Here is a 24,208-nt window from a genome sequence, read left to right as displayed (position 1 = left end):
ACTAAAGCAAGCTGTGACATAATTACATCACTGTTCACTTTCTAAAGAACTAAAGTTGGACAAGTACAAGACCGGTGGGTCAGGGAGGTGGCATGCATAGTGGCCACCCATCTTAAAATAAGGCTTTTCCTGTATCAAAAAAACTGGCTTTCCCACTACCTGGATGAGTTTAAAGTCTATTTATAGAATTTTCACTGGATGAATGTTACAAGCATTCACTCTGCTGTAACAAATTTCTCTGGATTTTGCCTATAGGTCTATTTCTCATGATCATCAACTCTATCTAGTGGACATAATGTGGTACTTTCCTGAAATACCTAAACTAGGATGCAATGCTGCATTGTGCCCACTAGATGGAGCTGACAATCATAAGAAATAAACCTATTAGACAAAATATGGGGACGATGCAGTCCCACAAGAAAAAAAATATTTAAACGCATGGAAGCAACTTTATACTCACCTAATAAAAGTTCTGCCAGGAGCTCAGCTTTATAACATTCAGCGTATCAGTAACAAACAATCAAAATATTTGTTCTCATTTGGTCAGCATATTTTTGACTCGTGGCTAAATAGTGCACAGAACGTTATCTACTAAGATTGTAGAAAATGCCACCCAACCAGACCATCTTACAGTAAAACTGCATTCTCAGCTTTCATCGTGTCCTCGAATGAACTTTTATTTTCTTGGCTCCAAGCACAAAGCCGTGACTCAAAGCACACGAAGCATATCGATTTCTCCTGAATACTCTGGAAATATACCGCACTTCTATCCAATATACCATGCAAGCCAAACACCAGGAAAAGACATGGACCACAGGAGAAAATATCAGCAACATTAAACTATACAGCTCTTTAGATTTATTAACAAAGTATTCTTCTAAGCAATATTGGTCTTCAAATAGCTACATAAAACAACCCTTTTTCACTATAAATATATTAAGCCTCTCTATAAAATACATTGACAGCATTGAGTTTTTTGGGGGTGGGAGTCTATCAGCATGGCACATCTTGCCTTGGAAATCTTTGCCCACTCTTACTTCCAAAAGTACCCCAAATTTTTCAGATTGTGAGGGCATCTCCTGTGCACAGCCCTCTTCTGGTCACCTCACAGATTTTCTATTGGGTTCTGGTCTAGGCTCCACCTGGGCCATTCCAAAACGTTTAACTTTTTTTTTTGGTGAAGCCGTTCTTTTGTTGATTTGGAGGTTTGCTTTGGGCCATTGTTGTGCTGAAAGGTAACATGACTCTTCATCTTCAAGTTTTTAACATGAGCCTCAAGGTTATGTGCCAAACCTGACTGAAATTTGGAACTGTTCATAAGTCCCTTCACCTGGATTAAAACACCAGATCCAGCTGAATACAAATAGCTCCAAAGCATTATGCTGCCACCACCATGCTTCGCTGTGAATATGGTGTTTTTTGGTGGTGGGCAGTGTTGGCTTTGCGCCAAACATACAGTATTTTTTGAAGTTATGTCCAAATAGTTTGCCTTGTCAGGCCATAACACATTTTGCCAAACTTGATGTAGGTTTTTGAAAAATATACCAGGCTTGGATGTTTTTCATCCATTCAATCATTACTAGCCAGAAATGTCTGCAGCAACTTTAATGTCGCTGTAGGCCTCTTGATCAGTTTTTCTTCATGTTTTTTTATCCATGTTGGAAGAACGTTTAGTTGTTGGTAATGTCACTGTTGTGCCATATCTTCTCCACTTGTTGATGTCAGTCTTCACTGTGTTGCATGCTATTTCTAATGTCTTGGAAATGTTTTTTACCTTCTCCTGACTGATACCTTCCAACAATGAGACCCCTTGGATGCTTTGTAAGCTCTTTGCGGACCATGGCTTTTGCTGTAAGAAGCAACTAATTAAATGTCAGAAAAATCCTACCAGAATAGCCAAACTTTATATGGGCTTAATCAGAGTCCCTTTTATTGATGGCAGGTGTGTACTGACTACTATTTACCAACAGTTTGAATGTGATTGGCCACACCCCTAGTTACAAGATGTTGTGTAAATCTATGCAACCATATTAATTTATTTTTAATTTTAAATTTTTCTTTGCAACTAAACAGCAAATTTCAGTTTGCTTTTAATTAGGGTTACACCGATACCAACACTAGTATCGGTATCAGTGCCAATACCAAGCATTAGCTCCCGATGCCTAATCTGATACCTGGGAATGAAGAGAAGGTGTTGCTCACAACCGGAAGTAAGTGGGCAGAGAGTGTGGAGCAGAGAGCGAGTCTTTAACAGGGTGGAAGCAGTGGAAGGTAAGCTGGTCGGGGCAGGGGTTCAGGGCGCAGCCGCATGTTCCATCAGAATCGGTGATCGGGGCCATCACATTCTGTAACCGAAGTGACGTTCTGTGTCTCTGTCAGAGATTGAACATCCCAACGCCCATCTTGGTACACCTTGCACTCGGCCGCAATAAGCCAGCAGCGGACATCTTGTTACACCCAGCCCATATAGTTTTGGCTGGGTGTAATAAGATGTCCACTGCTGCTTACTGCAGCCAAGTGCAAGGTGTACCAAGATGGGCGTCGCAGCATATAGCATTACAAAATCCTTCCTTTCCTCTCATCATTAATTTAATTTATTATGCCAGGCCAGCAATTGCCAATCAGTGCTGCATTTCAGTGCCCATCAGTGCCCATAGGTGTCACATATCAGTGCCCATAAGTGCTACCTATCAGTGCCAGCCATCAATCAGTGCCACCTATCAGTGCCTATCAGTCAGTGCCACCTATCAGTGCTGTATAATCAGTGCCACCTATCCATGCTGCATAATTGGTGCCACATATCAGTGCTCATCAGTGCTGCATATCAGTGCCACCTAATCCTATCAGTTCTGCATAATCAGTGCCACCTAATCATGCCGCATATTAGGGCCTCTTCATCAGTGCCACCCCATCAGTGCCCTTCAGTGCCGCCTCATCAGTACCACCTTACCCTATCAGTGCTGCATATTAGTGCCTCCTCATCAGTGCCACCACATCAGTACCCCATCAGTGCAGCCTCATTAGAACACATCAATGAAGGTGAAAAAGTACAACGTTTTCTGACAGAAACTCAGAAAGACATTTAAAAAAAGTATCGGTAATCGGTATCGGCAAGTACTTGAAAAAAGTATCGGTACATGTACTCAGTCTTAAAAAAGTGGAATCGGTGCAACCCTACTTTCGCTTGAATTGCACATACAAGTCACATTAAAGTTGAAAACATTTCTGAAGTGATTTACCTTGGCCTGATATTTTTTAATCTAATGCCGCGTACACACGGGCGGATTGTATGGCCTACTTAGTCCGCCGAAACACATTTCAGCGGACAGTCCACTCGTGTGTGGGCTTCAGCTGACTTTTTCAGCGTGCAGTCTGGCGTACTAAGTATTTCGGAATTTCCGTAATACTGTCCGTCATACTTTGGTTTCAGCGGACAATCTGCTCGTGAGTAGGCTAGTTCGACGGACTAAGAATGGCGCATGCTCAGAAAGGATTTACACGGCGGAAGGTTGCATTGCTGTGTATTGGACTTCCTATTTCTAGTCCCGTCGTACGTGCTGTACACGTCATCGCGCAAGCTTTCGACGGACTGTTTGTTCATCCGTGTGTGGTCAAGTCCGTTCATTCGAAAGTATGACGGACTGTCCGTCGGATTGTATGACGGACTAAGTAGGCCATACAATCCGCCCGTGTGTACGCGGCTTTAGAAACCGGCCATTTTTACAGGGGTGTGTAGACTTTTTATATCGACTGCATGTTCCTCTGCGTGGTTGTTTGGCTACTTCACGTTGTTTCACAATTTAACAGGTTTGTATGACCTCGACTCATCCCTCCTCATTGGCCTTTTGCTACACAGTCTGTCTTCCTTTCAGTCTATCATGGATGCTGCTGCCAGACATGTCCGCCTTATCAGCCATTTAGTGTCTGCTGCTCCTTCCAGCCAATTTCTCCATTGGCTTCCACTCGCCCAACAAAATAAAGAATATTAACAACAAACCCATCCACAACTCCCTTCCGAAGCTGCATCCCCAACTTTGTCTCAAATTTCACCCTAACTGTGCTCTCTGCTTCTCCACACTTGACTCCAGGACTTCCACAAGGTCTCTCCCATCCTCTGAAACTCCCCACCCCAAACTGTCCCACTATCTCCTACTCTGTCCACCTTTAGGCAATCTTTGAAAACTCTTAAAAAAAAAAAAAAAAAAAAAACTCTTCTTTATTAAAGCAAAACTGCACCCAAAAAGTGAAAAGTGAAGTTCTGCTGGTTCATTCCCTCCCTCCCTAAACCTTAGTTACAGTTTTTTTTTGGGGGGGGAGTGAGTACTGATTTTGAGGGTCCATTTACACAGGGCGCTGAACTGCAGGCCCCATGCTGGTCCATGCTTTCCCACCACAAGGATGCAGAGGTGTTGTACGCACCCCTGTGCCAGCATCCCATTCATTTCCATTGACACGTGGCTGCATGGACATAACCGATGTGCCCTTATATGACATATGGGTCCCCATACGCATACATGGTGTGTTTGGGGACCCCCACTAGTGCTCAACATGTCATATTAGGAATTAGTGTCCTTGTAGCTGCGTGTCCCAATAGAAATGAATGGGACGCCAGTACGGCAATGCACCCTTGTAAGATGGTAGCGCTAGCGACCTGCAACGGTAAGAAGAACCGGCAGCGGCAAGACAGAGCAGGACCGCAGGTATTGGTAAAAACAGTACCTGATTTTTTAAAGTCAGCAGCTACAGTATTTGTACCTGCTGATTAAAAAACAAAATCAATCAAGTTCCTCTTTAAGTCAATTAATTTCAAAAGTGCATAAAATGTAATCCAGACCTGCTAGTTGAATATAATTTCAGATGTATTAAACGGTTTTTGCTTTGTGCTTAGAACATACACAGTACAATATGTACAATTTTTCCTGAAATAAAATCACATTCACAATTTTGTTCGTCTGAGAAAAATTCTTCATCCTGTTCTTTCAAACTTTCTCATCACTGCGGTCAAAGGTGATTATCGATTTTATAAAATCGAACCTTTTGTATATAAAGATAATAATTGAAAGAAATTCTACTGCTGTATGGCCACCTTCGGACCCCAGCCCAGAAGCAGCTGAATTCCTTTTTGATGTTGTCATTGTCTGAAAGATGGGAATGTTCTGCGGGGGCATCTTTTTGGCTGGGTTTTGCTGTACTGAGTTAGCTTGAACAGAAGGTGGCTAGCAGAAGCCAGCATCTCAGAGGGTTTCCTAGAAATTTTTTGGCGCCCCTCACACTGCTCTGCTAGCAGCCTGGTTGTACCTAGTACCAGATACTAGAGCAGGCAGCTTGTCAGTGTCATAGTACTGTACTCTCCATCACCCTTTAATAAAGAGAAATATTTGGGGATCAGAGACTTTGATTCTAGGGAGCCTACATCTGTAGGCAGTCTATTATGTGTGCAGGTGCCAACCGGTTCACCCTCTCTCCCTGGCCTCACATCTAGGTGGCCAAATATTCAGACCTGGCATATTACAACATTAACAAACTTTTGTACTGGAGATGAGAGGATTTGTGCTACTGGATTGTGGGTGGGGGGGGGGGATTTTGTGCTGGGTGAGGGGATTTTGAGGAGGGAGAGAATTTGTGTTGGTTGTGCTAAAAGGATGGATTTGGGAGGGGGATTTTGGGGGAGATTTGTTCTAGGTGGGGAAATTTGGGGAGGGGGGATTTGAGTTGGGAGGGGGCAACAATTTGTGCTAGAAGGGGGATTTGTACTGGAAGGAGGGAGAATTTTTGCACCATGTGCCACTACATTTATCTGTTGAAGCCTTCTGTCTGAGATCTCGCAAGACCTCGGGGGTAACTTTTATTTTCTTTTATAAAAGTTATTTTTTTGAAATTGAAATTCTTTATTTAACGGGATAGTGTCCAACACACCGCATCCAAACATATTTAACGGCAAGATCACATTACAGAAGATGTGTAAGCAGAAAGGTCACCGTACATCATCCCAGAAATGATAATGCACATGAACAGAACATATGCTGATGGGAACGTAGGGACTAGATGTGGGCAGGCCACAACATTTTGGCCTCATGCCCACAGGCGTTTTAAAAAACGATCTGCAATCATCTGGATCCGACTTCTGGTGCGACTTCTATTCAAATCAATAGGCTCGCCTAGGGAACCATTGATTTTGAATAGAGACAGAGAAACACTGGACGAGGCATAACGCTGTGTATACAGCATTAAGCCCCGTTAAATCGCATTTAACACCTTTTACCGGCATCTGGCATTTTTACAGCTCTAGCGCTGGAGCCTCAAAACATGCCAGACCTGGGGGTTTTTGGAGCTTAAAAATGCCTATACCACCTACAGCTCAAAAACTGCATGGTGGGCATGAGGCATTAAGCTACAAAAAACGCTCATAAAAGCGGCTGTAAAAACGTCCGTGGGCATGAGGCCTTTATATTAAATGGAAATGGGGAAAGGGTCAGGGATATGAAGGTAGAGTGCGAACTAGGAAAAAGAAAGAGGTGAGGCGAAGAGAAGAGGGGGAAAAAAAGGGGGGGGGAGTTGCTGGGTTGGTATATCAAGAGCCAGTTGTGGATCTGGTAGCAGTCACTCCCCAGAACAGTCATCCATTAAGGCCTTGCCCTCATCAGAGTATACAAACATGTTTCAGTGGAGCTATGTTTCGGAGTACTTTTTTCCAAAGGTTTTTATTAACAAATTGTAAAGACATACAGAGCCAACTGACTGAGATAGTTATCCGGAGTGTACAACATAACTCGGAGAACAGCTCCAAATACAGCAGAATAAATGAAAGTTACAATAAGTAAAATATGGAGTAACTAAACCGATCCATATTATAAGCACGGTGCTGGGCGGTCATTTTTATTTTGCAAGGATGAGGGTAATTTTGTATGGCGCATGGCGTCATGCTCTCCATCTTGCGCATCCCTGGTACAATACTACTGTGAGATCTTTAGGAACGAGATCCCCCTGGGAGGCAATGGTGAAGCCTGGTGTATCACCAGTGCTATAGAGGAACCAGGAAATTGGAACGCAAAAAGGTAAGTACGGTTTTAATAGGAAAAAGATGTGTCAATGAGTTCACATCAGCATGCAGAGCTTATGTGAACATTACATTTATTGATGTATTGTTGATTACAGGTCTTCTATATCTGCCTGGAGACCAGCTAGAGATGGATGAACTTGATATAAATCATTTTATCCAACTGATGTGCTCCACCTTTCACTGTCCAGTTACTTATTTGATAGAATATCAACCCCATGATATCAGCCGCACAGGAAATGCATTGTTTTCAAAGAATAGGCCACTGGGGTTGATTTACTAAAACTGGAGAGTGCAAAATCTGATGCAGCTCTGCATAGAAACCAATCAGCTTCCAGGTTTTATCTTTTTTGTCAAAGCTAAAGTGCGGCTCCGCCTAAAAGGCCCCCCCACTATTCACTAAATGCTACTTTTTGGGGGGCGGGTACCAGATTTTGACACTTCCACTCCTAGGTAAGCTGACTGGAAGTTCTCCTCTCTCCCTCCCTCCCCAAAGTCATCTTAGACACGTCACAAGTCCCAGAAGACTGTGGGACCATTCACAATGCGCAGGGCGGCTCGTGCATGTGCAGTGGTGCCAACATTTGACATACCGGGGACAGAAGATTGAGGGAAGGAACGGCTTGGGAGAGCACATTGCTGGATCCAGGGACAGGTGGGTATCTGTTTATTAAAAGTCAGCAGCTCCAGTTTTTGCAGCTGCTGACTTTTAATGAACACAAGAATGACTGGAGTTCCCCTTTAAAATGATATTAAAGGCAGATTTTTTTTTTTAAATAACAACTTTATACTTACTTGTTCTGTAAAGTGGTTTTGCACAGAGCAGCCCCGATCCTTTTCTTCTCAGGTCTCCAGAGCACCTTGCTATAGGGGCAGGCTTGCTCCAGTGTCACTGCTCTGTGTGCCCATCCACATATGGAGCGTGGCTTGACCCCCCGCTCTCTCCTCATTGGCTCACTGGCTGTGATTGACAGCAGTAGAAGGAGCCATTGGCTCTCGCTGCTGTCTCAGCCAATGAGGAGGAAGAGACCCGGGAGAGCTGCTGCTCTTGTGCATATAGCTTGATCGTGATGGGGCCAGTGGTGTATTTTGGTTTTGGGTTGCCCTAGGCAAGACTTAAATCTGGCACCACCCACATCTAAACTTGTCCCAACTCTTTCTTCCCAAGTGGCTATTCGGGTTCTCTGGTGGCTATGTGGGGTCTCTAATGGCTATTTGGGGTCTCTAATGACTATGTGGGGTAGTAACATGCAGTCTCTGCAGTCACTGGTGTGCGTCAGTCAGGCAGCTCAGAGCCTGCCACAGTACAACCCCCTGCCCAGCTAGTCTGCCACAGTGCTCCCCCTCCCCCTGCTAAGAGACGAGTTAGGAGTAGGAAGGAGAGAGAGATGGGGAAGATGGAAAATTAGAGAAATGGAAGGGGAGAGAGGGAGGGAGGAGAGATAGGTGGCTGATAAAGAGAGAGAGGGTGATTGAGAGATGAAGGGGGGGAAAGAGAGGTGGGTGATAAAGAGAGAGGGGGTGAGTGAGAGAGAGGGGTGAGAGAGAGAGAGAGAGAGGGATGATAAAGAGAGAGGGGTGAGTGAGAGAGGAAGGGGGGAGAGAGAGGTGGGTGATAAAGAGAGAGGGGGTGATTGAGAGAGAGGTGGGTGATAAAAAGAGAGGGGGTGAGAGAGAGGGAGAAAGGTGGGCCACAGTGCTCCCCCCTCCCCCTGTTAAGAGAAGAGTTAGGAGTAGGAAGGAGAGAGATGGGGAGATGGAAAATGAGAGAAATGGAAGGGGAGAGAGGGAGGGAGGGAGGGAGGAGAGAGAGGTGGGTGATAAAGAGAGAGAGGGTGAGTGAGAGAGGAAGGGGAGAGAGAGAGGTGGGTGATAAAGAGAGATGGGGGTGAGAGAGAGAGAGGGTGATAAAGAGAGAGGGGGTGATTGAGAGAAGAAGGGGGGAGAGAGGCGGTTGATAGAGGGGTTGAGAGAGAGGTGGGTGATAAAGAGAGAGGGGGTGAGAGAGTGATGGAGGGGTGTTAGATAGAGGTAGAGGGGGGAAAGAGGTTGGGTGTGAGAGATGATGATAAAGAGGGTGGTGAGTGAGAGGGGGTGAGAGAGACATATAGATGGGGAAAGAGGTGGGGAGAGAGAGGGGGTAATAAAGAGAGAGGGGGATGAGAAGGAGATAGAAGGGGGAAAGAGGTAGGGGAGAGAGGGGGATTGAGAGAGGGGGGGTGGGAGAGAGGTGGAGACAGAGAGGGGTGAGAGAGAGATGGAGGGGGGTGAGAGAGCGATAGATGGGGGAAAGAGGTGGGGAGAAAGAGGGGAGTTGAGAGAGAGGGGGGTGAGAGAAAGGGGAGTGGGTTGAGGGAGAGAGAGAGATGGGGGTGAGAGAGAAATAGGCTCCCCTATCCCCCCATACTACACCAGGAGACTCTCCAATCCCCCCACTCAAAAGAAACTACACCGGACTCTCACCTTCCTGCAGCCCGCTGGCTCCTTTTTACCAGCTGTGTGTAGAGGCACAAACACAGCCCGGGACTCCGACTTTTTCTGCCAATTGAGCTACTTACGGGGATAGGAGGCTGTCGCCATCACTACCTCCTGCTTCTACTTCACTCCCCTATCACTGAATGATTTGTCCACACCTGCCCCTGGTGTCACCCCTCTGGCGGGTGTCACCTGGGTGCGCTCTAAACCTCCCGCACTGATGCCACTGCTTCTCTGCAGTCCTTGCAGTGTCCCTTCCTGAAAAATGCTGCCCAAGGCAAATGCCTTGATACACCTGTGGATGGGGCTCAGGTAGGTATTAGGGGACGGGGAGGTTGCTGCACACAGAAGGTTTTTTACCTTCATGCATAGAATGTATGAAGGTAAAAAGCCTCGAGCCTTTACAGCCACTTTAGCTGGACAAGCAGGGTTAGAAGCGGATTGGCTACTATGCACAGATGAGGCAGATTTTGCACTCTTCAGTTTTAGCAAATCAACCCAATTGATTTGCATTGTGAGAAGGAACAGTAAAGCACAATCATTGTGTATCACTGCAAAGCAGAGGTATTACGAATGTGGCCCATTAACATAGGTACAGTAATTACAAACCATGTAAAGAAAGTTTTTAAAAAATAACACACACTGAAAAAATTAATTACATCAGGTAAATCCATTTAAAGCAGAACTCCAGACGGAAAAGGTCTGTAAACAATAATCCACTGTTAAATGTCATTTTTTTTAAATATACGCAGTGTAAGAACCACAATTTGACTTGCTATCAGCCTTTTGCAATCTAGCTGCACGGTAGCGTTTCAAGAGGGGGAGGGAGCAGCAAACAAAAAGCCAGTCAGGTGTGCTTCTGTGCAAGGAGCATGCTGATAGGAGGAGAAAGCAGAGTGACAGAAAGATGAGCTCATCAGTGTGCTGCTCCACCTTTCACTGTCCAGTTACATGGCGGAGTGGAGAGGAGGGAGCCCTGGTTCATACCAGTGTGACTTGTCATGCGACTTGACAGTTCAAAGTCGCATTACAAGTCACACCCCATTTGTGGCAATGGAACTGTTCAAATTGCTGCGACTCAAGTTGCAGAGATTTTGAAAAAGTTTTCAGCACTATTTCTGTGCGATTTCAGTGCGACTTGCATTGACATCTGATAATTAAAGTTGCACAGATATCAGCAAGCTGCACATGAAATCGCACTGCTATGAAGTCGCGCTGAAATAGCTGCTCTCATATATGTATTTGATCTATGTATGTAGCCGTTTGTCTGAAGTTCATCTTAAAGTTTGTTAAAATGACGTAAATAGCGTTCTGGAAAGAGTTTCTAGCTCCTGATAAGACGGATTCACTCACCACAAGCAAAGTTACTGTACATGCACCACATTTCTGAGAACCCCATTATATATATTATTAGACACTTCTCAGCTGTCACTTCACAGAGACATGGCTGTCACATGACACTTTGAAATCTACACGAAAAAGGGTGATGATTTGTAATTGTTTACTTCAGTCTAGAGCCCATAGTGTATTACAAGGGTATACCATGATGTATTTATGAAGCTACAACAACAGTCTTTGGTAAATAATCGAAGGATGAGCTTATGTTGGGTCTGAACCTGGAAGTTCTGTGCCATTTCTGGGTCCCATGTGTCCATATAAGGTCAATGACATCATGAGGATCCCCTGTCTCTTTGTGTGTGTCATTTTCCGGGTGGGGAATCCTTGGCTGCAGCTCGTTGGTCAAACAGTGACCGGTAACTTCCAGGTTCGGAGCAAACCCAAACGCAATCACTTGTGCAGCGCCTTGAAAAATAATTCATACCCTTTGAAATTTTCCACATTTTGTCATGTTACAACCAAAAACGTAAATGTACTTTTATGTGATAGACCAACACAAAGTGGCACGTAATTATGAAGTGGAAGGAAAATGATAAATGGTTTTCCACATTTTTTACAAATAAATATGTGAAAAGTGTGCCGTGCATATGTATTCAGCCCCCCTTTACTCTGATACCCCTAACTAAAATCTAGTGGAACCAATCACCTTCAGAAGTCACCTAATTAGTAAATAAAGTCCACCTGTGTGTTGTTTAATCTCAGTATAAATACAGCTGTTCTGTGAAGCCCTCAGATGTTTGTTAGAGAACCATAGTGAACAAACAGCATTATGAAGGCCAAGGAACACACCAGACAGGTCAGGGATAATGTTGTGGAGAAGTTTAAAGCAGGGTTAGGTTATAAAAAAAAAAGCTTTGAACATCTCACGGAGCACTGTTCAATTCATCACCTGAAAATGGAAAGAGTATGGCACAACTGCAAACTTACCAAGACATGTCCGTCCACCTAAACTGACAGGCCGGGCAGGGAAAGCATTAATCAGCGAAGCAGCTAAGAGGCCCATGGTAACTCTGGAGGAGCTGCAGAGATCCACAGCTCAGGTGGGAGAATCTGTCCACAGGACAACTATTAGTTGTGCACTCCACAAATCTGGCCTTTATGGAAGAGTGGCAAGAAGAAAGCCATTGTTGAAAGAAAGCCATAAGAAGGCCAGTTTGCAGTTTGCGAGAAGTCATGTGGGGGACACAGCAAACATGTGGAAGAAGGTGCTCTGGTCATATGAGACCAAAGTGGAACTTTTTGGCCTTAAAGTAAAACACTATATGTAGCGGAAAACTGACACTGCACATCGCCCCAGTGGCATAGCGTGGGGGTTGTGACGGGGGCCGTGGCCCGGGCGCAACATTTGGGAGGGCGAAATTCCACACCTGTGTGTGTCACCCCTGGCTCTGTCCTCTCAGTTTCGATCTCCTGTGTCCTCATGCTTTTGCAGCCATGTTTAATCTCAGGCTGGCCCCTGGCACTCTGTGATTGGGCAAATGGGGTCACGTGCATTGGTGGGGCTGGCCTATCCTCGATCATTAGTGAGCAGGCCTGGCCTCAGCTTAGCTTTAAGCCACCATTGTCTTCTCCTCCTCCTGTCCTCCGGAGCAGATCCCAGATCATTTTCCCATCATGGCAGGCAGTGGCAGCCCGCAGAGGCAGAGTTCAGATGGAAGAAAAACAGGTGAGAGAGGTGAGGAAGGAGCCAGCGGGCTGCAGGAAGGCGCTGGCCCGGGGAAGTGGACATGGTCTGGGGAGAGGGAGCAGCCAGCCAGCCAACCTGAAATCAGGTAAGTGTAAGAATCAGGTAGGTTAGTGTAGTGGTCAGGTAGGTCAGTTTAGCAGTCAAAGTGTAGGAACCAGGATGGTCAGTACTATTTTAGGAAGGAAAGGGACTAGGGGAGCACTAAAATTCCACAGGTTAGGGGGTGCAAATGACTTGCCTTGCCCTGAGCGCTGACAACCCCACACCACGTCACTTTATCACCCCCCTTAACACATCATCCCCACTGTGAAACATGGTGGTGGCATCATCATGTTGTGGGGATGCTTTTCTTCAGCAGGGACAGGGAAGCTGGTCAGAGTTGATGGGAAGATAAATGGAGACAAATACAGGGCAATCTTAGAAGAAAACTTCTGAAAAAACATGAGACAGGGGCAGAGGTTCACCTTCCGGCAGGACAACGACCCTAAACATTCAGCCAGAGCTACAATAGAATTGTTTATATCAAAGTATATTAATGTGTCAGAATAGCCCAGTAAAATTCCAGACCTAAATCCAATTGAGATTCTGTGGCAAGACTTGAAAATTGCTGCTCACGGATGCTCTCTATCCAATCTGACAGAGCTTGAGCTATTTTGTAAAGAAGAATGGGAAAAAATGTCACTCTCTAGATATGCAAAGCTGTTAGAGACATCCCCAAAAAGTCTTGCAACTGTAATTGCAGTGAAAGGCGGTTCTACAAAAGTATTGACTGGGGGGCTGAATACAAATGCACACCACACTTTTCACATATTTATTTGTAAAAAAAATTGAAAATCATTTATAATTTTTCTTCCACTTCACAATTATGTGCCACTTTGTGTTGGTCTACCATATAAAATCCCAATAAAATCATGTATGTTTTTGGTTGTAACATGACAAAAGGTGGAAAATTTCAAGGGGCGTGAATACTTTTTCAAGGCACTGTAGGTAGGCCAATGTCACTTTACTGTTAGTTCCAGGGAAAGCTCTAAGGCAAGGTTTAGACATGTGACCTCAGACTAAGCTTAGAAAGTCCGGTCCGGAGAAAAGATCCGGAAGGAGTAGACAGAGGGACAGCATTACTAGGTTAAAGGAGGAGTGGTGGACTGGGGTGGAGAGTTGGTAGGATGCAGGAAGGAGGTGTACTGACCTGATTGGTGAAGTGGATAAGACAGGTAGGGTCCATAGGGGGTTGGTTGTAGCAGGGCGGTCTCAAGAAAGTTTCAGTAGGAAGACAGCAGACATCAGAGAACCCCCACCACTGTATTTAGTGGTGGTTTTTGTTCTTACAGGGTTGAGCTTTCTTGGGGATTGGGGATCTGTCATGATGGATGGTGGAGTCCAAGGCACTAGAAGTTAGGCAGTAGTGAAGGTCAATAGGTTGAGACCCGTCTTAGGTAAGGCTTCCCCTAATTTTGAACCCTTATGACAGTAATTGGGTATCTGGCCCTGTCTCCAAGTTGGTGGGGTGCAGCTGAAGGCCTACTTTATAAGTCATAGGTATAAGTTAATTGCCTACAAGGGCCTATTGACTCCAGTATGCATTCAATCTCTTGCTGGTTTATGTTATGCATATTATGCACTTATATTGGTTATTTAATTTTGTTATTTCTATTTATATCTTGTTAAATTAAGTGGCTGCTGTGGCTATTAAATGCCAGTTGGTGTCAGAATATCTTATTTGGTGACAGGGTTGGGTAGTGCAGTGGCCAGGCAGCTTGGGAAACCCTGAACTTCATCTTTTATACCCTATTCATGCTGCTCAAAGCCGGGGATTGTATTTTCATGATCCACAGGAATGAAAGGGGCCCATCCAGAGCAGTGTGTGTACTGAATAGAGGAAACGCTGCTCTCCCGACCAGCCACCATGACAAACAAGCGAGGATCAGCTTCAGCCTACATGTCTCTGCCAAGTAACCAACTCCCCCCCCCGATGCATTTTGCCCCACCCACCGGGGGGCTTAGACCCACCATTTAACCCCCCCCCCCTGCATTCAGATCCCTTTTCAGAGGCTAATGGCGGGTGGCGAAGAGGAGATGTGATGCTCGTTTTTACCAGACAAACACACCGTGATTCTTTTTGAAAAGTTTGTCATGACAGCACCACCCCACCTCTCCATCTCATCCAATTAGGGAACATTTTGTCAAAGCTTTCCCTGAATGGCGCCATTCCAAGTGTTCAGAATCGCTCGGCATGGGATGCTGAATAAGTGGAGATCATGGGAGTAGCAGTGTCTGTTTCCATGGTTTCCAACTTTCCAGGGGCATTGGTCAGGTATGGTCTAAGCTGCGCCAATGTAACTATATATAAATGTACATTGCCTGGAATTCTTCTTTAACACAGAAATACAATGGCGTAAATAGCATTTTGCTTTCAGGCGGTGGTGAAGTGAATGAGACCATGCCGCAATCACATGCAATGCAAGTGGTCAAGGTGTGGTTGGTTGGGAGGGTTAAAACAGTCAGTAAGGAGACTCCTCTTCACCACCTGTCAAAGGTCCTCACTTTTCACCGTTATGGCTGCATATCCACACGTATGAAAGAACCCTTAAGCTACAGAAAACAGGAAAGGCAACTGTGAAGAGGCCATGAGTCTCTCTGATTTGCCAAAAATAGAAGGATGACAGAGGCCTCCTCCAAAGGAAGGAGAATGTTTCCCTGAAGGAACCCCCGGGAAGGTAATCCTGGCTGGAGCTGGCCTTCACGTTCTATAAAAATCAGCCACCAGAACATCAACAACAACACAAGCACAGTGTCACCACAACAGAGCAATCACATCCTTTTCACTTTAAATGATAAGCTCGTCCTTCATGTTTACATTTTAAACAAAGAAAGGTTGAAAACTTTATATGAAGACACAGGGCGTTGGAAGCCTAGTGCTTCCATCACTATTTACTGAACATAGGAGGAGAGTATATATAGTATAGTATATATGCTCTCCTTCCAGTAGATCCTTACATTCCCCATGACTCTTACCCCTGCGATCACTGTGCACTACTGGACCTCAACTATTCACCTAGATACTATAGGTAACTTGTTGTTAGCATTTCCCCTCCTTCTTCCCCCCTTAGGCCGCGTACACACGCGGGGACTGTTCGCCCAACTTTGTCCGTCAAACAGTTTCGGCACACAGTCCGCTCAAAATTAGCATGGACGGACATGGCCACACACGACGTACGAACAGTTTGCTGAAACCGTGCGCGATGACGTGAACGGCACGTACGACGGGACGAAAAATACGACGTCCTATACACTGCATTATAACTTTCGGCGTGAAAATCCTTTCTGAGCATGCGCGCAACTTTGTTTGACGAACAAGCCTACACACGCGGGGACTGTCCGCTGAAACAAGGTTTCAGCGGACAGTTTTTCGGAATTTCCGAAAAACCTTGTTCAGCGGACTGTTCGCTGAAACTGTCCGCTGAAAGCCCACACACGAGCGGACTGTCCGCTGAAACTTGGTTTCAGCGGACAGTTTCAGCGAACAGTCCCCGCGTGTGTACGCGGCCTTATACTTAATTACATTTTTTTGACTGTTTTTGGTTCACATGTTACCCTTGGTCTGTCATTGTAGTTACTTTATATTGCCCTTTTATATTGGGGCCAAATTAAGTCACCTATATCACCTTTACCTGCCCTTCATTTAACTTCTTCAGATCTGCGCTATAGCCGAATGACGGCTACAGCACGGACCTACTTTGCCGGGAGGGCATCAATAGACGTCCTCCCGCGTTCGATCGGTTTGCTGGCGCGCCCTGTGATCAACGAGTCTGTGAGACTCGGCTGATCACAGATCGGAGTAAGGGGTCCATCCTGACCCCTTACCACATGATCAGCTGGCAGCCAACCATCTCCATGACATCGCAGGGTGGAAGCGACGTCAATACGTCACTTCCGTCCATAGCTCTTAAAGGGCCATTTTTTTTTTTTTTTTATTGCATTTTAGTGTAAATATGAGATCTGAGGTCTTTTTGACCCCAGATATATTTTAGAGAAAAAAAGGAAGACTAATTAAAATGTGCTTTCACAGGGTGATACTGTGGATGCACAGGGTAATAGTGTGCCAACATCCCGGTATTATATACGAGAAAAAAATGAAGACTTATTGGTTGGACTTTTAAAGGCACAAAGATAGCTGATCTAAAAATAGTTACATTTATTTAGTCAAATGTATAAAAAAAGAACACTATTGCATATAGAGAATCGATAGAATTGGTATTAGTGCACCCTTATACAACATGTGCACTAATACCAATTCTATCGATTCTCTATATGCAATAGTGTTCTTTTTTTTATACATTTGACTAAATAAATTTAACTATTTTTAGATCAGCTATCTTTGTGCCTTTAAAAGTCCAACCAATTAGTCTTTCTTTTTTTCTCATATATAATAGAGGAATGTTGGCACACTATTACCCCGTGCATCCACAGTATCATCACCTTGTGAAAGCACATTTTAATTCAAATATTTTTCAATCATATTTAAGAGGTCCTGTCATGGATTTTTTCTATTACAAGCGATGTATACATTCCTTGTAATAGGAATAAAAATGACACAACTTTTTTTTTTTTGTAAAAATAAAAGGTAAAATAAATAATAATTTTTCTTTTTTTTTTTAACGCGCCCCATCCCGCTCAGCTCGCATGCAGAAGCAAATGCATAGGTGAGTAGTGTCCGCATATGAAAATGGTGTTCAAACCACACCATGTGAGATATCGCCGTGATCGGTATAGCGAGAGCAATAATTTTAGCCCTAGACCTCCTCTGTAACTCAAAACATGCAACTTGTAGAATTTTTTAAACTTTGTCTATGGGGATTTTTAAGGGTAAAATTTAGTCGCCATTCCACAAGCGGAATTTTGAAGTGTGACATGTTGGGTATAAATTTATTCGGCGTAACATTATCTTTCACAATATAAAAAAACAATTGGGTTAGCTTTACTGTTGTCTTATTTTTTATTTCAAAAAAGTGTATTTTTTCCAAAAAAAAGTGCGCTTGTAAGACCGCTGTGCAAATACAGTGTGACAGAAAGTATTGCAACGACCGCCATTTTATTCTCGGAGGTGTTAGAAAAAAATGTATAATGTTTGGTGGTTCTAAGTCATTTTCTAGCAAAAAAAAAAAACAGTTTTTAACTTGTAAACAACAAATCTCAAAAAGAGGCTCGGTCCTTAAATGGTTAAACAAACCACCTTGTGCTAAGTGATCTTTGCTCCTAGACGGGATTTCATGAATCATTTCACTGACTCCCTAACAAGGCTGATCCTGTTGTGTTTAGGTCTGCAGGAACTGGTCGAATTTTGATCCATCTATGACTGTTCCCGTTCACGAGAAGTCAATCAATAGATTGACAATTAATAGATCAGCGTATGCAGCCAATCGGGTGCAGCACTGATCAGTGTATTCTGCTGTCGGGGAAGTCACAGTGGGGAGGATTCCTCCAGATCTACCTTGAACATGTGGATGAAGGCATCCGTTCAATTTTTTTTCGATCAGCCCTCTAGCTGAATGTAAAAAGCTGAGCCATGTACAGCCAGCTTTACAATGACAATCGATCTATAGTAGACAACTCAATCAATTGATAAGCCACAAATGGGAATGTAAATCACAGTCGATAGTTGGCAGTTAGGATCATAAGTCATCATTTGTTTATTTGTTTCTACACTGATCGAATAATATTTAAGCACTTTAGGACTGCCCATCTGCATTGTACTGCTGGCTTCTTCCCTGTTTAGGGCGCATGCCCTCATGATGACTGATTTTGTCGGCAAGTCCCAGCCAGCGATTCATGGCTGGGATCTGCTGATTGGCTGTGTCTAATCACAGCCCAAAGCCCTGTGCTGACAAACAACACAGGGCTCTGTACAAAAGAGGGAGACAGAACAAAGAGATTTTTAGTAACAAGCAGCACATAATACACACATTAACACTTGTTAGGCACACACCTAACCGCTTGATTCCCCCCAGATGTTCACCCCTTCCCAGCCAGTATCATTAGTACAGCGATAGTGTAGAGCAGTGATGGCAAACCTGGGCACCCCAGATGTTTTGGAACTACATTTCCCATGATGCTCAAATACACTGCAGAGTGCATGAGCATCATGGGAAATGTAGTTCCAAAACATCTGGGGTACCAAGGTTCGCCATCACTGGTGTATAGTATTATCACTTATCACTGTATTAGTGTCACTGGTGATGTCAGTTAATCAGTCTCCACCCAGTGTCAGTTAGTGTCAGATTGGCTGTTGTACTATAACAGTCCCACTACATGTCACTGATCACCACTATTTAAAAAAACAAAAACAAATACAGTATATATATATATATATATATATATATATATATATATATATATATATATATATATATATATATATATATATATACCATAGTTTGTAGACACGATAACGTTCACACACCAATCAATATACACTTATTGGGATTTTTTTCTTTTTACAAGACATGTAGAAGAATTCATTTTTGCCAAAATTTCTGAAGATTTATGAAGTAAAAAATATTGTATTTTTTTCCAAATTTTCGGTATTTTTTCATTTGCATAATAAAACAAATGTAAAAAATGCAGAGGTGATCAAATACCAACATAAGAAAGCTCTATTTGTGTAAAAAAAAAGAAAAAAAAATTAAATAAATATATATATATATATATATATATATATATATATATATATATATATTGTTTGGGTACAGTGTTGCATGACCGCACAATTACGGGTTAAAGTAGCGCAGTGCTAAATAGCAAAAAGTGGCCTGGTCATCAAGGGGGTAAAGCCGTCCAGAGCTCAAATGGTTAAATTGACTGCACAATATACAATCTGGTTGTACAATCTCCTTCAGATCTAGCATCAACTATGTATTGTAATGCCCTGTACACACGGTCAGACATTCCGACGGATTTTGGCCCAAACTTGTGTTGCATACACACGGCCGCACAAAGTTGTCTGAAAATTTGATCGTTCAGAACGAGGTGATGTAAACCACGTACGACGGGACTATAAAGAGGGCAGTAGCCAATAGCTTTCATCTTGTAATTATTCTGAGCATACGTTGTACTTTGTCCGTCGGAATTGTCTACACACAATCGGAATTTAAACGATCGGACTTTGTTGTCAGAAAATGTGTGTCGGAAATTCCGGCGGAAAAAAAAAATTGGAATTTCCAACAACGCAGTCCGATCGCATGTGTACAGGGCATAAGGCTGGCTAAACACTGTTTTCATTCAGCCAGTTCAAACGAGGTGGCTGAAGGAATTCCCACCCGCTAGGACATGTCTGCAGCAACTGAGTGAGAAATAATTTCCAACATCTCCCTTTAACAGAAGTCGATCAAACGACGGCCATGATGGGGACGCCCACACACTGATCTGACTGGTCCCTGCTGAACTAGCTGCATTTCAATCTGTGTATGGCCAGCTTCGGGTGCCTGCCTGATTCAATACATATATGAGATATATATATAAATTATTGTTTAGGTTTGTCCCATTCCGTAGTTTTGGCAATGATGTTCTATGATTGTACAATCAGATTGCATAGTATATATGCGTTTGCAACTCCATTTTCCAAATATAAAATACAACATCAGGATAAAGCTGTCCATAGATGGTGTAAAATTTGTCTAGTTCAGCAGGAACAGGATACATTTGGATCCATCTATGGCCGTTTCTAATGATACGTTTTTCTCCTGAACTGGAATGCTGTACATTTTTCATTCGATCGATCAGGCTGATTGGCTGCAGCACTGATCAGTGTATTCTGACAGTAGAGGAGTCCTTGCTGTCAGAATACAATATTGCAACAATGTGTGGATGGGGGAATCTGCTTGTTTTTTTTTTTTTTTTTTTTGATTAGCCATCTAGCTGTAAAAAAAACAAAACAAAACAAAACAAAAAACAATCCTTCTCTGCTCAGCTTAAATTCACACTGCAGCACACTTGTTGTGTGCTGCAGTGACATGAATGGGCTAATAATAGGCGCCATTACATGCCATCCTGTCATCAGCCAGTGCCATCTTCTGAATGAGACAATGAATGCATATAGAGCTCACTTACCTGATTGCAGAGAATGGTTTGTTGGATTAGCCTGGCGTAACCGTCCAGCCGAACCCCAGAGTTGCTCCGGCTCCTCATGTTGGCAGGCAGGCAGATCCCTTGTCCGGGGTCATCTACTGAGCTATGCCCGATGTCCTCTGTCTCTCAGGGACCCGTCCCCATTCATTCACCACTCAATGACAGTGGGAGGCAACTGGTGACCTTGTTCCAAAATAAACAGAGCTGTCAAGAGGAGGCCAGGATTAGTGCAGCCGCCTGTGCCTGTAGCCTAGTAATCATCACACTACACAAGCACACCCCCTAGTTCTTGGAAAGCAGCCTACAACATAACCTGAGCGACCTGCCTTTATTTATTATTTATTAATAATCATCCTGCCCTGGTGTCACTGAGCCCATCCATTATTATTTATAAAAAAATATCCTGGTGTCACTGAGCCCATCCATTATTATTTATAAAAAAATATCCTGTTCTGGTGTCACTGAGCCCACCCATTATTATTTATAAAAAAATATCCTGTTCTGGTGTCACTGAGCCCATCCATTATTATTTAAATAAATAAAAAAATTCCTGGTGTCACTGAGCCCATCCATTATTATTTATAAAAAAATATCCTGTTCTGGTGTCACTGAGCCCATCCAATATTATTTGTAAAAAAAAAATCCTGGTGTCACTGAGCCCATCCATTATTATTTATAAAAAAAAATCCTGTTCTGGTGTCACTGAGCACATCCATTATTATTAATAAAAGATTATCCTGCCCTGGTGTCACTGAGCCCATCCATTATTATTTATAAAAAAAATGTCCTGCCCTGGTGTCACTGAGCACATCCATTATTATTAATAAAAAAATATCCTGGTGTCACTGAGACCATCAATTATTATTTTTTAAAAAATTGTCCTGTCCTGGTGTCACTGAGCCCATCAGTTATTATTTTAAAAAAATGATCCTGGTGTCACTGAGCCTATCCATTATTAGTAATAAAAAAATATCCTGATCTGGTGTCACTGAGCCCATCAATTATTATTTTAAAAAAAAGATCCTGGTGTCACTGAGCCCATCCATTATTATTTATAAAAAAATATATACTGGTGTCACTGAGCCCATCCATTATTATTAATAAAAGAAATCCTGATCTGGTGTCACTGAGCCCATCAATTATTATAAAAAAAAAATGATCCTGGTGTCACTGAGCCCATCCATTATTATTAATACAAAAATGTGCCTGCCCTGGTGTCACTGAGTCCATCCATTATTATTTATAAAAAAAATGTCCTGCCCTGGTGTCACTGAGCACATCCATTATTATTAATAAAAAAATATCCTGGTGTCACTGAGACCATCAATTATTATTTTTTTAAAAATTGTCCTGTCCTGGTGTCACTGAGCCCATCAGTTATTATTTTAAAAAAATGATCCTGGTGTCACTGAGCCTATCCATTATTAGTAATAAAAAAATATCCTGATCTGGTGTCACTGAGCCCATCAATTATTATTTAAAAAAAAAGATCCTGGTGTCACTGAGCCCATCCATTATTATTTATAAAAAAATATATACTGGTGTCACTGAGCCCATCCATTATTATTAATAAAAGAAATCCTGATCTGGTGTCACTGAGCCCATCAATTATTATTAAAAAAAAAATGATCCTGGTGTCACTGAGCCCATCCATTATTATTAATACAAAAATGTGCCTGCCCTGGTGTCACTGAGCCCATCCATTATTATTTATAAATAACCAAGCTGCTCTGGATTCCATCAATACTATGACATGCAATGTACAGCACAGCTGATCACTATATACAATGTATGCACTCTCACTGTTATCCATGTATTTGTATTACAGAGCACAAGATACCTAGGAAACTATCCAATCATGAATCTGCCATAGAGGAATGTCTTACCTGGCATCGCACAAGGTGCCAGTTCAGAGCTCAGCTGTCATACACGTTCTGTGTGCTGCCCAGTCCCATCATACACCCATCAGGGGCACAGGGGGAGGATTGCCATACACCGATCGTCACCCAGGATGTAGAAAACACAAATGGTTTCCTGTGATCGCTCTGTGTCTTCCTCCTATGGCTCAAGCTATGGCCGCTGCTGTCACCACTTGTCTGTGCTCGGTGCTGTTCCACACTTGGCCAGAAGAGGGCGGAAGGTAGGCGATGACAATCAGCTACGTGACAATGTTCTGTAGGTTGAGGTCCTGGAAGGGAGATAAAGAGGAAGTGAAAGTGAATGGTGGGGGAGGGGCTGGAAAGGGACAATAAACAGGTGTCTGTGTCATGGAGTGTCATAAGGCACAGACTGCTTTATATGAAGGGACAGCTTCTCTTTAGGACCCAACCACTTCAGCTTCTGGCTTGGGACTAATGTAGGTTTTGTGTAAAATGACATTGTAGCCAAATAAAAGTATTTGAGTTGATGCATAAGCTGTACTCTGTGCACACAGGGGTTCATTGTAATCCCCCATTCTCCACGTGTCTACACCCACCTTTCCTTAACCACCTGAACTCCAGGAGATTTCCCCCCTCTTCATGACCAGGTAATTTTTTGCGATACGGCACTGCGTTACTTTAACCACTTCAGCCCCGGAAGGTTTTACCCCCTTAATGACCAGAGCATTTTTTGCGGTTCGGCACTGCGTCGCGACAGTTGCGTGCTCATGCGACACTGTACTCAACCACTTAAGGACCGAGCCTCTTTCTAAGATTTGTTGTTTACAAGTTAAAAACATTTTTTTTTTGCTAGAAAATGACTTAGAACTCCCAAACATTATGCATTTTTTTTCTCACACCCTAGAGAATAAAATGGCGGTCGTTGCAATACTTTCTGTCACACCGTCACTAAATAAAATGGTTAGCTTACAGACCTGTTTACACCTGCTTTTGCTTGGTGCTTCAATGAGGCTTTGATGAGGCTTCAGTGGGGCTTTGGTGGAGCTTGGGTGAGGCTTCGTGGAGCTTTGATGAGGCTTCGGTGGGGCTTCATTAAAGCTTTGGTGGAGCTTCGGTGGAGCTTCAAGCGAGCTTTGCTATAGACTTCTATGGAGCCTTTGAAGACGCTTTGAAGCGCCACTGAAGCTACATAGGGTATTATTTTTGAAGCAAAGCCAGAACAAAAGAAAAGCAGGGTGTAAACAGGACTGTAAACTAACCATTTTATTTAGTGACAGGGGCTTTGACTAGCTTTCAGAGAACTTTAACAAAGCATGTCCGAAGCCTTGTTGAAGCCGAAGCAAGTATAACTGAGCCCTAATGGCTAGTTTACACTTGCTTCAAAACAAGGCTTTGGACAAAAGCCTCTATGGCAAAGCTCGCTTGAAGCCCCACCAAAGCCTCATCGAAGCTCCACCAAAGCCTCACCGAAGCCTCATTGAAGCACCAAGCAAAAGCAAGGTGCAAACAGGTGTAAACAGGACTGTAAGCTAACCATTTTATTTAGTGACCAGAGCTTTGACTGGCATCCAGAGAGCTTTAACAAAG

The 24,208-nt window shown here is 43.4% G+C and overlaps 1 protein-coding gene across 3 annotated transcripts in view; it reads right to left on the bottom strand.

The window, feature by feature from the left end:
- Positions 1 to 22,857, bottom strand: part of PHKA2 (phosphorylase kinase regulatory subunit alpha 2) — a 153,220-nt gene extending 130,363 nt beyond the window's left edge. For 2 of the 3 annotated variants that reach the window (XM_077480753.1, XM_077480755.1), the window contains exons 1-2: positions 22,628 to 22,857; positions 20,724 to 20,924 (exon numbers count right to left, since the gene is read on the bottom strand). In XM_077480753.1, coding sequence (XP_077336879.1) covers positions 20,724 to 20,801 — 78 coding nt within the window. In that variant the 5' untranslated portion in view covers positions 20,802 to 20,924; positions 22,628 to 22,857. Of the gene's footprint in view, positions 1 to 20,723; positions 20,946 to 22,627 lie in introns of all 3 variants that reach the window. The other variant, XM_077480754.1, reaches the window with a different exon arrangement.
- Positions 22,858 to 24,208: the final 1,351 nt, after the last annotated feature.

This window comes from Lithobates pipiens, unplaced genomic scaffold, assembly GCF_037356315.1.
Source record: "Lithobates pipiens isolate NorthernLeopardFrog02 unplaced genomic scaffold, aLitPip1_a1.2 Scaffold_16, whole genome shotgun sequence".
NCBI classification, from domain to species: Eukaryota; Metazoa; Chordata; class Amphibia; order Anura; family Ranidae; genus Lithobates; species Lithobates pipiens.
The sequence above is the reverse complement of the archived record's forward strand: the minus strand, read 5'-3'. Positions and strand labels throughout refer to the sequence as shown.